Below are 15,617 nucleotides of genomic sequence, written 5' to 3' on the forward strand. Positions count from 1 at the left end.
GCACTTTATAAATTTTAAAATTTGGTAATGATTTAAACTTTTCATGTGTTTTATTCAATATTTTTAAAAAATGCCTCCTATTTCTGCTTATTTTGACAATGAGTCAATACAACCAGCCAGATATTTAAAGAAATAATAAAGAAATTTGCACCCTTTAAATATATTGAGCATGCTATTAGGCAATTAGTTCACAAGGAATTTGAGTGGGAACAAGAGTTTGAGAAATTATATTCCAAGTTTAAGTAAACTATTCTATAAAGTTCTCACTCTTGAATTATGATAACCAATGTCCTAGAAAACTGATGTCCTAAGGACATGTTAGTTAAGATTCCTGTTAGATTTCAAGGAAAGATGTCAAATTGGGTACATTCTATTTGAGTCATAGACTCCATGTTAGAAGTGGTAGTTGAGTCACCAGCATCACTCTATAGATTTTTATTAGGTGGTGGTGGTGAGGGAAGGCCATATACAACGCTGATCAGGACTTACTCCTAGTTTGGCATTCAGGAATCATTCCTGGTGGGCAGTGCTAGCAGGTTTGGGGGACACCTTATATGGTCCTGGGGATTGAACCGGGTATGAGCTGGGTACAAATGTCTTACCTGCTGTTCCCTCCCTCCCTCCCTCTCTCCCTCCCTCCCTCCCTCCTTCCCTCCCTCCCTCCCTCCCTCCCTTCCACCCTCCCTCCCTCTCTCTTCTCCCTTTCTTTTTCTCTCCCCCTCTCTCTCTCTCCCACTCTCTCTCCCTCTCTCCATTTCTCTCTCCCTCTCTCTCTCTCCTTCTCTTCCTCTCTCTCTCCCTCTCTCCCTCTTTCTCATTTAGATTTTTTTTTCAAGCCATGAGCCTAGAGATCCAAAGGAGAAAGTAAAGAGGAAAATATTTTGATCCATATTTATTGAGGTGGTTATTACATTTTCAGTCATAGTTGGGTAACATTAGAAGTACTTTGAATGCTAATGCCTTGCTCATTCATATGCAGTAATTTTATTCTTAGAATAATTTTTCAAGCCCATTGGGGGAAACTAAGAAGCCATTTATATATTAATTTTAAATAATTAAACCTGAATTTAGCAATTCTTTATTTTGTTTTTGGGTCACACCCAACAGCGCTCAGGGGTTACTCCTGGGTCTATGCTCAGAAATCGCCCCCTGGGAGGCACAGGGGACCATATGGGATGCCAGGATTTGAACCACTGTCCTTCTGCATGAAAGGCAAACAACTTACCTCCATGCTATCTCTCCGGCCCTGAACTTAGCAATTCTTGATGAAATACATTTTCTTTTATAGAGTAAGAATAAAACTTTTAACACAATGTTCATAAATGAAAGGCTAGGAAGTTAGATATCAAAATATTAACATTATCTCAGAGTAGTAAAAGCTATGTGTCCTAGGTTTCAAATATGCCTTTCTATGTTATTTTTATAAAACTTCTTAAAAAGTAGAATAAAATTCACTAAAAATTTCATCTTGGAATTTATTTTACAATTCACTAATTAATGAATATACTTAAAGCATTACTTAAAGACTTTAGATATTGTATATTGGACAGACACTTAAAAAACTGATTTTTGTATAACAGTCAAGGTATAAGGGAATTTAAAGAAGGAACAAAATAACTTGTTTTTAAATTTTATCATTCACACTAGTGAGCAGATTTCCAACTTGATTAAAAGGATATTGAGGATACTGAAAAAATTCTCTCAGCATTGTAATTTGTATATATACTTTTCAAAGGAAAAATAGTAATAGAGATAACTTATAAATTGTCACTACAGTCAAGTAGGATAGATAATTCTTTTTGTTATATGTCTATATCTGAAGACAACCATTATCAGGGAGTAAATCAGCCTTTTCTTAGTTTGCACAACAAATTCCAAATAGAGTTCACAAATCTTGGATTTGCAGCACTCGGAGCAACAGATCCAAGTGGAACAAAGGTCAGCTTTGGTTTTCATGTAGCCATATGTAATATGTTTAAAATCTATTAGAAAAATAAAAACTTTCATGCTGTAAAATGTACTGATTTTGAGATTTTACTGTATGATTCAGAAAAGTTAGTGAGTTTTTTTTAGTATTAAAGGCAAATTGTGATTTTATGAAATCAGATTTTATACTTCAGTTAAAATTTGTAGGCTTTACAGGGTATTAAAATATACCTCTGAAAAATTCTATTTTACACAGGAATTTGTAAAGAATACTGAACATGTATCATGTAATAAGACAACATTATTTTATTTTGATTAGCTTGCACTGAAAGGCTCTAGCTACAGTGGACTGCTTGAACGTCATCATATTCACACCAAAAATGTAGAGCATATTCTCGATAGTTTACGGTAAGTCTGTGGGGTTGAATATTAAGTGGGCTTTCTTATTCAGGATTTCCTTAGAAGTTAGTTAAGATTGTCATAAAATATTCCCCCAAACTATGTTGTTGTCAGTGAATTTGATACTTTGTATCTATGGAAGACTTTTAGTATAGTCTGAAAATTTTACAGATTTGTTTTTTAGTTATTTAAGTCTCCCTGAAGAGAAGTATCTTTTCTGTGTAATTTTTTTTTATTACAGAGTAGACTTTCATTGAGTGTAACTTCTTTTTCTCAAACAGAGCAGTGAATTATAAAGGTCTTTATTATAATATTCCCTGTGGCCAGGGGGCTAGCTGAAAGGAGTCCATGTCTTGTACATGCTTTACATGCTGGAAACCCAGGTTAGTTCCTGGCATCTCGTCTTCTCCCTAATATTGTAATGGAGAAGCTTCTGGGTATCATTAGGTGTGGCTCAAAAGCTAAAAGAAACCAGTTAGCATGTGATTAAATGAGTCAGTGAATAAGTATATGAGAATCAGTGTAAAACAAATCAAATTAGAAAGTTGTCTTTTGGTGTATGAAAGGAACCCAGTCTCAGATATGCAGGCAGTGCTCTTCCACTTAGCTACATTTCAAGTCCAAATTAGAAAGACTCTGCATTGTTTTAGTGATTGGAATTGAGTGAATGTTAGTTGAATTTAAAGTAGTGGCTATTCAGAAATCTTGAAACAACACAAGTATCCAAGAACAGATGAATGGATAAAGAAATTGGTACATATACACAGTGAAATTCTTGGTGCCTATAAGATTAAATCATATTATTTTCAATTATATGGATGAATTTGGAGAGTATCATGCTGAGTGAGGTTAGTCAGTAGGAGAGGGACAGACTCAGAATGATCTCTCTTATATATGGGATATAAATAAACATAGTAGGGGAACAACAAGTGCCTGAAGACACAGAAACTGAGAACTGGTCATCAGTAGAAAGCTTACCACTGTGGGAATAGTAGAGGGGTATTAGGCTAGAGTGTTTTATGCATAAAACTATCATTAACAGTATTATAAACCATGGTACTTCAAGTTAAAAAAAAATTAATGCTGGGTCAGAGAGATAGATAGAGACAGTGGATATGGCACTTGCTTTGCATGTGATCAACCAGGGTTCAATCCCAATTACCCCATATGCACCCCTGAGCCTACCAGTAATGATTCCTGACTATGGAGCCTGAGTATCATTTTTGGTATGGCTCCCAACCAAAATAAAGTAAAAATTTAATAATGCAAAAAATGTAGTCATTATTCAGTTTTAGAATTAAAAAAAAATCCTGTCTGTCTAGGATTTTTTTGTTTTCTGGGCTGTTTTTTGAGTAATATATTTTGTCAATAACATTTAGTATAACAGAGAGCAAAGTAAAATTAAATGATATTGAATCAGTATTGCTATTTGTCAGGGACTGTAAAAAATGTTTTTAAAGTACATTGAAATTCTGGCTACATTAACTTTCATATATATGCTTCCTGTAGCCATATGTAATATGGTTAAATCTTGAAAAATAAAAACATTCATGTTGTGTAATGTGCTGATTTGAGTCTTGTTGACTATGTATCAGAAAAGTTTATAGCTAATATAGTTAGTTGTGTTGTAATGAAATGAAAATGAAGCTAACTGTACAAAGCTAACTATACATTTTTTATGGAAAATCCCTGTGTTTTTTTTATCTTCATTGCATTATATACCTACACAAAAATAAAGATGTATTCCTTTATGTTAAGTGAAAAGTTTATGTTTATATGACCTTTTTACTCTCTTGTCTTAGGAATGAGGGTATTGAGTTCCGTCTTGTAAAGAGGAGAGAATATGATGAAGAGACCGTTCGATGGGCTGATGCCATTATAGCTGCAGGAGGTAAAAATTTTACAGAGATAAAAATGTTGGAATTTGGAAATGTTAATACTTTTATACACATATTTTTAAGTACCCTGTGGGCTATATAATGAAGCTGTCAGAGTCAAATTTAGATGTCAAATTTAGATGAAAAAAATAATGCTTTATTAAACATTTACTTAATAGGTACAATTTCAGTGGTGCAGGGATGGGAAGTGAGGATTGAACCATGTCAGGCGATGCTCTAGCCCTGGTTCTTCTATGCTTGGGAGCTGCAAATCCACCACAGTGGCACTTGAAGGGTACCAAGGTGGTACTCCAGTGGTGCTTGGGTCATTATTTTGCTCTTCTAACAAATGATACTATTGTGTGGGTTCTCTGCAAATAGTTTTAAGTGTATATTCAAGATGTGTATTTCACTTCAAATATAATTGACTTAATACAATTATAGTAGCTAATTTGGTTTAGTTGTTTGTCTTTACTTTAATGAGATTATAAAGATCCCATTTCTCTTTGGCCCCATACACTTAATTTTTTCTTTACCTTTACATATATGATAACCTTTCTTTCTAAAGTTTTAAATTGACAGTAGTTGTTTGGACGGTAAAATCCAAAATTGGACTATTTGGATATATTCTTATTCAAATAATCTATCAATTTGGACCCTTATTGGAAAAGTAAAGGTCACTGATAGAAGTGATAGAATTAGACCAGTGGTTCCTAGCAAGGGGCTGATGTTGGTTTAGTATTCTAGAGTAAAAAGAACAGTATTCCTCAGTGTGGATTTACTTGATCTAAATATGTCAATTTTGTTTGGGAATTTTTGGAGCCACACCTAGCTGTGCTTGGGGATGGAACCAGGGCTAACTGTATACAAGTTAAGCACTTTAATCTGTCATTCTTTTTTTTTTTTTTTTTTTTTTTTTTTTTTGTGGTTTTTTTTGGGTCACACCCGGCAGTGCTCAGGGGTTATTTCTGGTTCCAGGCTCAGAAATTGCTCCTGGCAGGCACAGGGGACCATATGGGAAGCCGGGATTCGAACCGATGACCTCCTGCATGAAAGGCAAACGCCTTACCTCCATGCTATCTCTCCGGCCCCTAATCTGTCATTCTTGCCACTATTGAGGAATCCTGGGCTAGGGTGGAAGTGATAATAAAAAGAGATTGTGATAGGAAGTAAGATGTTCAGTCAGGTTAAGGGATGATTATTAAAGCAAAAGTATTGGTGTTCAAAATGGTATTAAAACTGATTTTAGAAGAAATTTCTGATTATGTCTTATGTCATTTAGGTGATGGCACAATGCTTCTGGCAGCAAGTAAAGTCTTAGACAGACTTAAACCAGTTATTGGAGTAAACACAGATCCAGAACGGTAAAGAAAAATGTATTCTGTTCTCTCTCTGTGTGTAAGATATATAGATTTATACTTTTCATATTACCTGTTTAGGTTGTTGTTTAGCTTGTTGTTGAATCACCACAGATATAAATGTTTCTGATCTTTTGATCATCTGCAATTGTCCCATCTTTAGAAACTTGATTCTACATTGATCATTGCCTTTCACTCTTAATTACAATTATTTTCTCAGTCCTACTAATTCTGTTTGTTGATATTTTTATATATGGATCCCTTGTTTTCTTTACTTATTTCTCCCTCACCTCATTCACTTCTTGATGAATACCATAAATCTTAGGTTATTATCTTTCTGTTCAGTCTTTTATTAGCCTATTGATACATTTTATTCCTATACTAACACTTGAAACCAGTTAAACTTGGTGTCATGGAAACTTGAACTTGGTGGCTCATTCGTTGACTTTGGTGTCCCAAATTTATTTCATATTTATAATTCCTGCCACTTAGAATGGAAGCCATAGAAAACTCAACTAATGAGGCAAAAGCAATAGTAAAATGGCTTGGTGTTTGCCTTGCATGTGGCTGACCTAGATTTGATTTCCGGCATCCTGTATGGTTTCCCTGTGCATTGCCTGGAGTAATTATTGAACTCAGAGTGAGGAGTAACCCCTGAGCACTGCTTATTGTGGCCCCAACAACAAAACAAAAGCAGTAAAATTCAAAACTATGAGGTTCAAGTGATTTCTGATCCCCATTCCCTAATCAAAGTTACTTCTCAATTTCCATCTAATTCTTGTTTTCTTCATCTTTATTCTTTTAACAACTCTTGTTAAATGAAACTTATTGGATTAGAACTTGTTCAATTGTTTTCTTGCTTTGCAAGATAATCTTGGGCCAGGGATATAGTACAGTGGATAGAGCACTTACTTTTCATGGGGCCAATTCAGGTTCTGTACTCAGCACTGCATTTGGTCCTTCAATTCCCTCCAGTAGTGATCCTTGAGCAGAGAGCTAGGAATAAACCCTGATTATTGACTGATGTGGCCTCTGTCATTTGTTCACCTTTTCAGTCTTCTATCACATATAATTCTTCCCTCCCCCTTCTCTTTTATCTTCTTAGTTTCTCTGTGTTATCTCTCTGTTCTTTATTTTCCTTCACTAATATTATTCTTACCTTAAAGACCAATAATGTCCTAATTATTGAGCTTTCTGGATATTTTGGTTTTTATTTTATTTAGAAAATCTTTTTTTTTTTTTTTTTTGGTCACCTCCATAGTACTGAGGGGCCCCAGGATTCTACCTGTTGGTGCTTGGGGTCCTCCAGGGATAACACCCTGTTATACTTGGGGTGAACTGTGTAGTTTTGAAAGTCTAACTTAGATTGGGTACATGCCAGGTATGTACCCCAACTGCTATACCATTTATAGGTCCCTTGGAAAATTCTTGTGCTAACAGTTCCCTTGTTACATTTGGTCCTATTTCTTATATCCTTTTCTTCTTCTTCTTTTTTTTTTCTTTTTTTTGTTTTTGTTTTTTTTGGGGGTCACACCCAGCAGCGCTCAGGGGCTACTCCTGACTTTATGCTCAGAAATCTCTCCTGGCAGGCTTGGGGGACCACATGGGATGCCGGGATTTGAACCACCAATCTTCTGTATGCAAGGCAAACGCCTTACCTCCACACTATCTCTGGCCCCTCTTTCCTTCTTATTTCTATAACGACTTATTTGTCTATCTTTTAGAGAATCTTTATTTTTGCTCATATGGAGTTTTCAATAGTATGAGCATATTTAATGACAGTTGTAGAAACATAAGTATATTTATTTATCTTATAATTGAAATTCTGTATCTTCTCACTACCTTCATTCAAATCCTTACCACCAATCTAAAGACTTTTTGAGTTATACTTGGTGGTGCTCAGGGTTATTTTTGCCAGTATCAGGGTTTGAACAAGGGTTACTTGTGTTCAAAACAGTCACCTTTCATCATTGTATCAACTTTCTAGCCCCCAAACTGTTTTAAATGTAAATGCAACATAACATTTGCTAACATGATGATTGGGTTCTCACTGCTGTGGGTTGAAAACTATTCGTGAACTTTGTTTATATTTAAGATAGAATTTGAGATGCTGGAACAATAGTATAGCAGGTAGGGCACTTGCCCTGTACACGGTCAACTTCAATTCAATCCCCAAACTTTCCAGGAGTGATCCCTGAGCACTGCTGGGTATCTACCCCCTAAAAAGTTAGGATTTGAAAGAAATATTAAGGATGCCCATGTTCTTTTCATGCCTTTGTAAGTAATTTTCCCTAGTAAGTGCCCTTATGCACTTATTCAGTTTTGTAATTTCTATTCACATGTCAGCTGGAGTTGCAAACATCTGAAGGCTTGATTTGAACAGTAGGACCTTCTTCCACGGTGACTCACATGGACTTGACTTATCGAAATTAAATGTCTATGTTTCTGTGTATGTTTTCTGTATTCTTCACTAACTCTACTGAGCCTGGTAAATAATCCTACTATTTGAATGCTTAATAATCAAAGGATAGAGGGCATGTGGTAGGCAGTCTTTAGCTCTTTACACCTTTATGTTTTCTCTTCAACTCCACAAATTTATCAGACTCGGCATGGCTGTGGATTGCAACAACAGATTATAAATGGCATTGCAGCTTTTCTAGTGGTCACTTGTATTCTTCATCCTGAGCTCAGCTGCCATGCTGTGAGGATACCCAAGCATATTGAAGATCCTACTGAGAGACTTGAGACCTTTGCTAAGAATCAGCATAGTGTGCCAGCTAGTCTATATACAGACTTACCACTTTGTGAATTATTGATTGATTGATTAATTGATTGGTTTTGGACCACACCTGGTGGCGCTCTGCACTTCTAGCTCTGCACTTAGGGATCATATGGGAATCCAGGGATCATCCAGTGTCAAGCATGCAAGGCAAACACCGCACTGCTGTGCTATCTCTCTGGTTCCACTTAGTGATGTATAATTACTTGTTTCAATTTCTTCTACAAGTTGTTAACTTCTTGTAGAAATTCATTCTCATATTTCTTTTTCTTTCTTTTTTTTGTTTTTGGGTCATACCCAGTGGCACTCAGGGGTTACTCCTGGCTCTGTGCTCAGAAATTGCTCCTGGCAGGCTTGGGGGACCATTTGTGATGCTGGAAATTGAGCTTGGGTCCGTCCCAGGTGGGCCACATGCAAGGCAAATGCCCTACCACTGTGCTATCTCTCGGCCCCTCATATATTTTTAATAATTAAATTAGGGACTTGACATATCTTAAATAGAATTTAAAAGGGTTTTATATGTCAAAATACTTTCACAGCTTTCACATAATATGATTCTTCAGAAAAATATTCTTTAAATTGGTGACTTTATCATCACTTTGGAGTTGAGGAAGGTGGTGCTAACATGACTTGCTCAGGATTGGAGCAATAGTATAGTGAGTAGAGCATTTGCCTTGCACATAGCTGACCCAAGTTCTATCCACAGCACCCTATATGGTCCTCCAAGCCTATAAGGAGTGATTTCCTGAGTGTAAGTCAGAAATAAACCCTGACTTCACTGGGTGTGTCTTCCCTCTGCCCCCTCCCCCAAATAAAGCGACTGACTCAGAGTTAATAGTTAAATAATTTAAAGGTAAGATGCAAACACTACTTATAATAATCAACAGGATATAATATTACAGTGACAGATTTGTTCTTATTTTTAGTGGAAACAAGGTTTGCTGTGGCATTAAAGCTATAAACTTATTTCTAGTTGATCTTTTCAGTTCTTGTCGAAAGTACAATTTTATGATAAAAATTATGGAGAAAATTGAAAAATTTTATATGTGATTTTTGTAGTAAATAGTAACTTTAATTTTCTTTTCTTCCTTCCCTTCTCACCCTCCTTAAATTTCTTTTAAAATAAAGGTCTGAGGGTCACTTATGTCTTCCGGTTCGATATACACATTCCTTCCCAGAAGCCTTACAGAAGTTTTATCGTGGTGAATTCAGGTAGGAACGTCTTAGAGGCTTTTAAATATCTAAATTAATATATTCCATTAAAATGCTATTATAAGTGTTGGAGAGATAGTACAGCAGATGAAATACTTGTCTTACATGCAGCCAACTTGGGTTTCATCTCTGATATCCCATATACTCTCCTGAGTACTACCAGGAGTGTGTCCCAAACCTAAATAAATAATAAAATGCTGCTAAGTGGGCTAAATTAGGTAATATTTGTATTAAATCATATCTGTAGCAGTAAACTAGAAACAGTAAAATATTAGCTGAATCACAAAAGATCTAACTAGCCTTTTAGTCCAGTTAGATTTTTATAAATGAAAACTCACAGATGCCATTGGACTTGCAACTAGAGTTTTATTTGCTTTGACTGAGATAGAGGCCATAGCTCCACTATCTTAATTTTATAACATGTTCTTAGCAATTTGGTGCAAAAAAGATAGTAAGCTAAGATAAATGCTAAGTTCTCTATATTTTATTTTCTCTTTTTCTCCAATCAAATTATGACTAAGGGTTATGTTTAACTTAGCTGGAATTATTTTTATCTGTCTTTAAGTGTTTCTTAAATATTGGAGTGTCTTTTCATTTTCCTTTTGCTTAAAGGAACAGGTGGTCATCCAGTAAAGGTGGCAGGTAAAGGGAGAAGCTGAGATGAGGTTGTTGATTATATTAAAGAATACCAAATTGGGATAATTTTTAATTTCCTTATTTGGACAAGGTTTCATAGTATTAGACAACTTGTTTCTGAATATATGTGAATTTGTATTGACTTGTCTATCAGTATCTGTCCTGTTGGCTTTTTGATAATACTTTTTTGGTTTTGGAATTGAGCCTGTTCACTTATTCTTTATTTTGATCAAAAACAGCATTTAAGGAACCTGGAACTGTGATTTAGTTGATTGAGTGTATGCTTTGTATGTGGGCATCTTGGGCTCTAATCTGGACCCCATCTGTCCCTGGAGCACCTCTGGGAGTGAATCTCTGAGCACCTAAATGGTAGTTTCCCTTAGTACTACTTGTTACCAAAACCAAAAAAGGAAAACAGTCCATTTAAATGTTTAGGTAAAATCTTGAACATTATGATATTTGTTATTAATCTTTATCATTATAAAACATCACAAAGTTTAGGGGAAGAGTTTTTATCTCTCGTCTCATCACTTAAAAAGTATTATTTTTTTTCAGAGTGCGTTCTGAAAAAAAAGAACAATTTTAAATAGCTCAGCATATTAGATTAATGGATTCTTTTTTTTTTTTTTTAGATTAATGGATTTTTTATTTTTGTTTTTGTTTTTGGGTCACACCCGGCAGTGCTCAGGGTTTACTCCTGGCTCTATGCTCAGAAATCGCTCCTGGCAGGCTCAGGGGACCATATGGGATGCCGGGATTAGAACCACCGACCTTCTGCATGCAAGGCAAATACCTTACCGCTGTGCTCTCTCTCTGGCCCCAGATTAATCGATTCTTGATAGAGATTTGATTGTTATTCAAGTCACTTGAGAGATTTTGTTTGTTTTTGGTTTTTGGTTTTTAGGCCACACCCAGCTGCGCTCAGGGGTTACTCCTGGCTCTGTGCTCAGAAATCGCTCCTAGCAGGCTGCAGGGACCATATGAAATGCGGGGAATTGAATGTGGGTCAGTCCCTGGTTGGCTGGGTGTAAGGCAAATGCCCTACTGCTGTCTCTGGCCCCACTTCAGAGATTTTTGTACAAATGCTTGGTATTTGCGATATTGAAAGGAGGAAGAAATAATTTAAATCTATCTTTGAGCCAAACAACCATGAATTTTAGATGTTTCTGGTTTGATTTGTTCCTGATATAACTTCCTCAAAGTCATAAATTTTGGTGAAATTATGATAGCTAAACCTTAGTTGAATTTATCCTGTTTTAGTATAACCTGTATTTCCATCACTTTTCAAAGGTGGTTATGGCGGCAGAGAATTCGGTTATATCTCGAAGGCACTGGCATAAACCCTGTTCCTGTGGATCTTCACGAACAACAACTAAGTTTGAGTCAACATAATAGAGCCCTCAATATTGAAAGAGTTCAGAATGAAAGTAAGTTTGGGATAATGCTTAATCTATATGAACTATTTCATTTGAAAAATATAGTATGAGGATATTCTGAAGTATGAAATATAACATACCTCTAGAAAAGATGTTTTCTAGGATGGTTTTTAAAATTGATGAGTAATGGATGATGAAATATCTTGATTGGATGATTGACATCTACATATAGCACTATACATATATACATAAATATGTGTATATATATATATATATATATATATATATATACACACACACATATATTCACATTCTGGCAGTGCTCAGGGGTTATTCTGGCTCAGAAGTCAGAAATTATTCTTGCTAGTTTTGGCAGACCATATTTGATGATGTGGGTATGGCTAGCACCTTACCTGTTGTACTATCACTCCAGCCCCCCTTCTTTTTCCATGTTTAAAAATATTTTAAGATATTAAGACACTGATTTGCATAGTGATTCATAATTGAGTTTCAGGCAAACAGTTTTCTAACAATAGCCCCATCATGACTGTCAACTTCCCCCCATCAAGTCCCAGGTTCCCTCTCACCCCTTAGCCTGCCTTCCTGACAGGCACATTTTAAGTTTGGTTGTTGTAATTTTAATCTCATGCTTACAGTATTGTTCATTTTATAGTAGCTTTTTATGTATACCTTTATACCACCTATGTGCCTCTGTCCCCTGACCCTGTTACCTCCTGTCCTCTTCTTATTCCCCTCATGTGTTTTCTTCCTTGTCCTCATTTATTTAATTTGGGGTGAAGAATAATCTGGGTATCCTCACTTTGATATCTTATTATTTATGTTGTTATTCTTGTAAATATCACTGAGATAGTTAGTCCTTAGCACTTCAGAACCCAAGTTAATACCATGTTATCATGTTCTTGGCCCTTGTGTTGAACTACTGGCCCTATAGTCCAAGAATCACTGGGAGGGTCTCCTGGGCTTCCAGATTTTCATTTCAGAGACTTTTCCCCAGCAACAACAAAAAAAAAACATGAGTAACTTAGCTTTTTCAGTTTTGGTTTAGTGTTTATCAGTGGGTAATAGTGATGCTGTTGGCTGAAACAGTGTTATCTGAACACATGAATGGCACTGGCGCAGCTTCCCATCTCATTACACGATCACTAACAAGTGACTTCAGTTCCTTACCATGTAGTTCTTTCCATAAAGCTACTAATGAACTGTGTTTGCCCAAAACAAGTGATTTGAGAGAGAGTATCGATACGTAGAGGTCGGCATGTCTATCTCAGAATGACATGCATCACTTCTAGCATCCGTTGGTCCCATAGAACAACCATGGTGAAATGTTTCACAAAATATAAATACCAGGAGGCAGAATTTCTGGGGGTTATCTTGGAGACTGGCTACTATAATTGTGTAGACTTTTCAGCTTTGATTTAGGAAAGAGTGGAGGAAACAGAAAAGGGAACTTGTCTTAATTGTACTTGGGAAAAACATGGGTATAGTGTCTCTGTTGGTGATATTGACAAAATGGTGGGGCATGTTTCTTTCATTTGTAGCTTTATCAAAAAGCAAAAGAAACTTATTGAAGGTGACAGTTCCAGTTGAGGCAGCTAGCATTGGGGGTACTTTTGGAATGAAAAAAGGAAAAGATCACTTTCCTTAAGAGTCATGAATGTTCTTCCAGTTATACTCTTAGATAAATACTCTTGAAATTTTATAATTGTGTAAGGGAAAGATCTGTGATGTAATTGATTTGTTTTCCTTCATTATCCATGGATGTAATTCACTGCTGAAATCCCAAATGGCTTTTTTGGAAGTATTTACACATTTATCTCTGAAGCTTGCACAGTTAAGTGTAAGTCAAGTGTAACAAGAAGAATCTTCGAAGATTGTTAAATGGTTTTTACTATTCTCTAAATGCTGTTTTCTGGGCATTCTATTCTGCAGTTGTCAGCATCCCACTTTGAACTGCATAATTTTTTTTTTCTCTTACTTCATAAGGCTGATGTATCTGGAGAAGCCCCATTCTCTCCTTTTCTCTCCCAAAAGTTTATTTGAAATAAAAGTTTATTTTCTATTTTATACTGAGATTTAGAATATTTTAAAAGTTTAATTTATATGTTAAAGTATACATTTTTTAAAAATGTGGATTTCTAATTATAATTTGTACTGTAACACTTCTCAAATTTAAGATGCTATCTTGGATTTTTGTTTTTATTAGCAGTGTCTGAAGCTTCAGGACCCCAACTCTTGCCAGTGAGAGCCCTTAATGAAGTCTTCATTGGGGAGAGTCTGTCTTCCAGGTACTTGTAAACCTGTAATTTTGAGCTTGGAACATATGTTCCAGTATATTTTTAAAGATTTCATCCAATTTCTATAGTCTGCCTTACATTTGTAAATACTACTGTAAAAGTAATAGAAATACACTTTATTTTAGCCAGTTTTAGCACTTCTTGGTCTAGTGTTCCCCTGATCAGTAAGTAGTGACCCTCTTTGTCTCTGATCACTTTTTTTGAGGTTGAATGCAATTTGGTCTGATATAAGAATGGCCGTCCCTGCTTTTTTTTTTATTTCCATTGGCCAGGATAATTGATTTCCATCCTTTTATTCTAAGCCTGTGCCTATCTTGTACTTGTAGGTGTGTTTCTTGTAGGCAGCAAAAATCTGGTTTATGTTTTCTAATCCAGTTCTCTATTATGTGTCTTTTAATGGGGGAGTTTAGTCCATTAACATTTAAGGAGATTATTGACAGAGAGGGCTGTTGTGCAGTTGTGTTGTTTAGGGTGGTTGTTACAATCAGGGGTTCAGATTGTATAATTCGTCTCTGAGTAGGTCATTTAGAGTCGGTTTTGTTTGTGCAAATAGTGCAAGTTCATTTTTGTTTGAGAATGATTTTAGTCTTCCCTCCCATATGAATGAGAGTTTTGCTAGATAGTGGACTCTAGGTTGAAAATTTCTTTCATGCAGTTGTTTAAACATGTCATTTCACTGTCTTCTTGCTTGAAGTATTTCATATGGGAGATCTGGTTTGATTCTAATGTTCCTTCCTTTGTATGTGAGGTTTTTTTTCTCCCTTATTGCTTTAGGTAGGTTGCCTTTCTCTTTGTTTCTTACCATTTACATTACTATGTGTCTTGGGGTTGGTTTGTTAGGATCTATTTTGTTGGGGACTCTTTTAACCTCTTGGATTTGCTCAGATGTGTCTTTCCAGAGGGTGGAAAAATTTTCTGCTATTATCTCCCTGACTAATTGTTCTTCCCCTTTCCCTGTTTCCTCCCCTTCTGGTATACCTACAATTCTTAGATTGTTTCTTTTGTCTTTGTTCATTAAATACTGGACTTTTACTTCCAGTGCTTTACCTTCTATTTCTTTGTTGGCTTCTTTGTTGTCTTTTGATTGCAGTTTATCTTTGAGTTGTTCTATGTGATTCTCGAGCTGTGTGATTCTGCTCTTCTGGCCCTTTGTCTCTCAAACCAAGGATGAAAGCCTCTAGAAGGACTCCACCGATTTCCGGAGTATCTGATTCTTTTTTTTCTTTTTTTTTCTCCAGGTTATTACTTTTCTCTTCTTCAAACAAAACTGCATAACTTGACCTATCTAGTCCCGCCTCCCAAATGGGGGGCGATAAGGGAGGTACCAAGACCAAATAGGTGTAAGACCACTAAGTAGTAAGATAGGCACAGAGGGGACCACTTATTCTAGCAGCCCCGCGGGTAAGGGAAGAGGATATGGGAAGAAGGACAAATTTAATATTTTTATTTAAGCACCATGATTACAGATATGTTCATGGTTGGGTTTCAGTTATTAAAAAGAACACCCCCCCTTCACCCATGTAACATTCCCACCACCAGTGGTCCCCATCTTCTCCTCCCCCACCCCCTGCCTGTATTCGAGACAGGCATTTTAAGAAATACATTTTAGATAAATACTCCAAAGTTGATACGTATTAAAATGAAAGAAGTTTTTATGACCAAAGAAGTTATTTATGCCTTAGGTTAAAGTTACTTAATGTTTCTTTAGTACAGTCTTTAATCTATCATATAATATTTGC

At 35.9% G+C, this 15,617-nt stretch overlaps 1 protein-coding gene across 2 annotated transcripts in view; it reads left to right on the top strand.

The window, feature by feature from the left end:
• Positions 1 to 15,617, top strand: part of NADK2 (NAD kinase 2, mitochondrial) — a 48,018-nt gene that overhangs the window by 11,288 nt on the left and 21,113 nt on the right. For both annotated transcript variants that reach the window (XM_049768565.1, XM_049768566.1), the window contains exons 2-7: positions 2,246 to 2,334; positions 4,128 to 4,216; positions 5,485 to 5,566; positions 9,468 to 9,551; positions 11,478 to 11,614; positions 13,788 to 13,869. In XM_049768565.1, coding sequence (XP_049624522.1) covers positions 2,246 to 2,334; positions 4,128 to 4,216; positions 5,485 to 5,566; positions 9,468 to 9,551; positions 11,478 to 11,614; positions 13,788 to 13,869 — 563 coding nt within the window. The remainder of the gene's footprint in view (positions 1 to 2,245; positions 2,335 to 4,127; positions 4,217 to 5,484; positions 5,567 to 9,467; positions 9,552 to 11,477; positions 11,615 to 13,787; positions 13,870 to 15,617) is intronic.

Source organism: Suncus etruscus, chromosome 2 (genome assembly GCF_024139225.1).
Source record: "Suncus etruscus isolate mSunEtr1 chromosome 2, mSunEtr1.pri.cur, whole genome shotgun sequence".
Classification (NCBI taxonomy): domain Eukaryota; kingdom Metazoa; phylum Chordata; class Mammalia; order Eulipotyphla; family Soricidae; genus Suncus; species Suncus etruscus.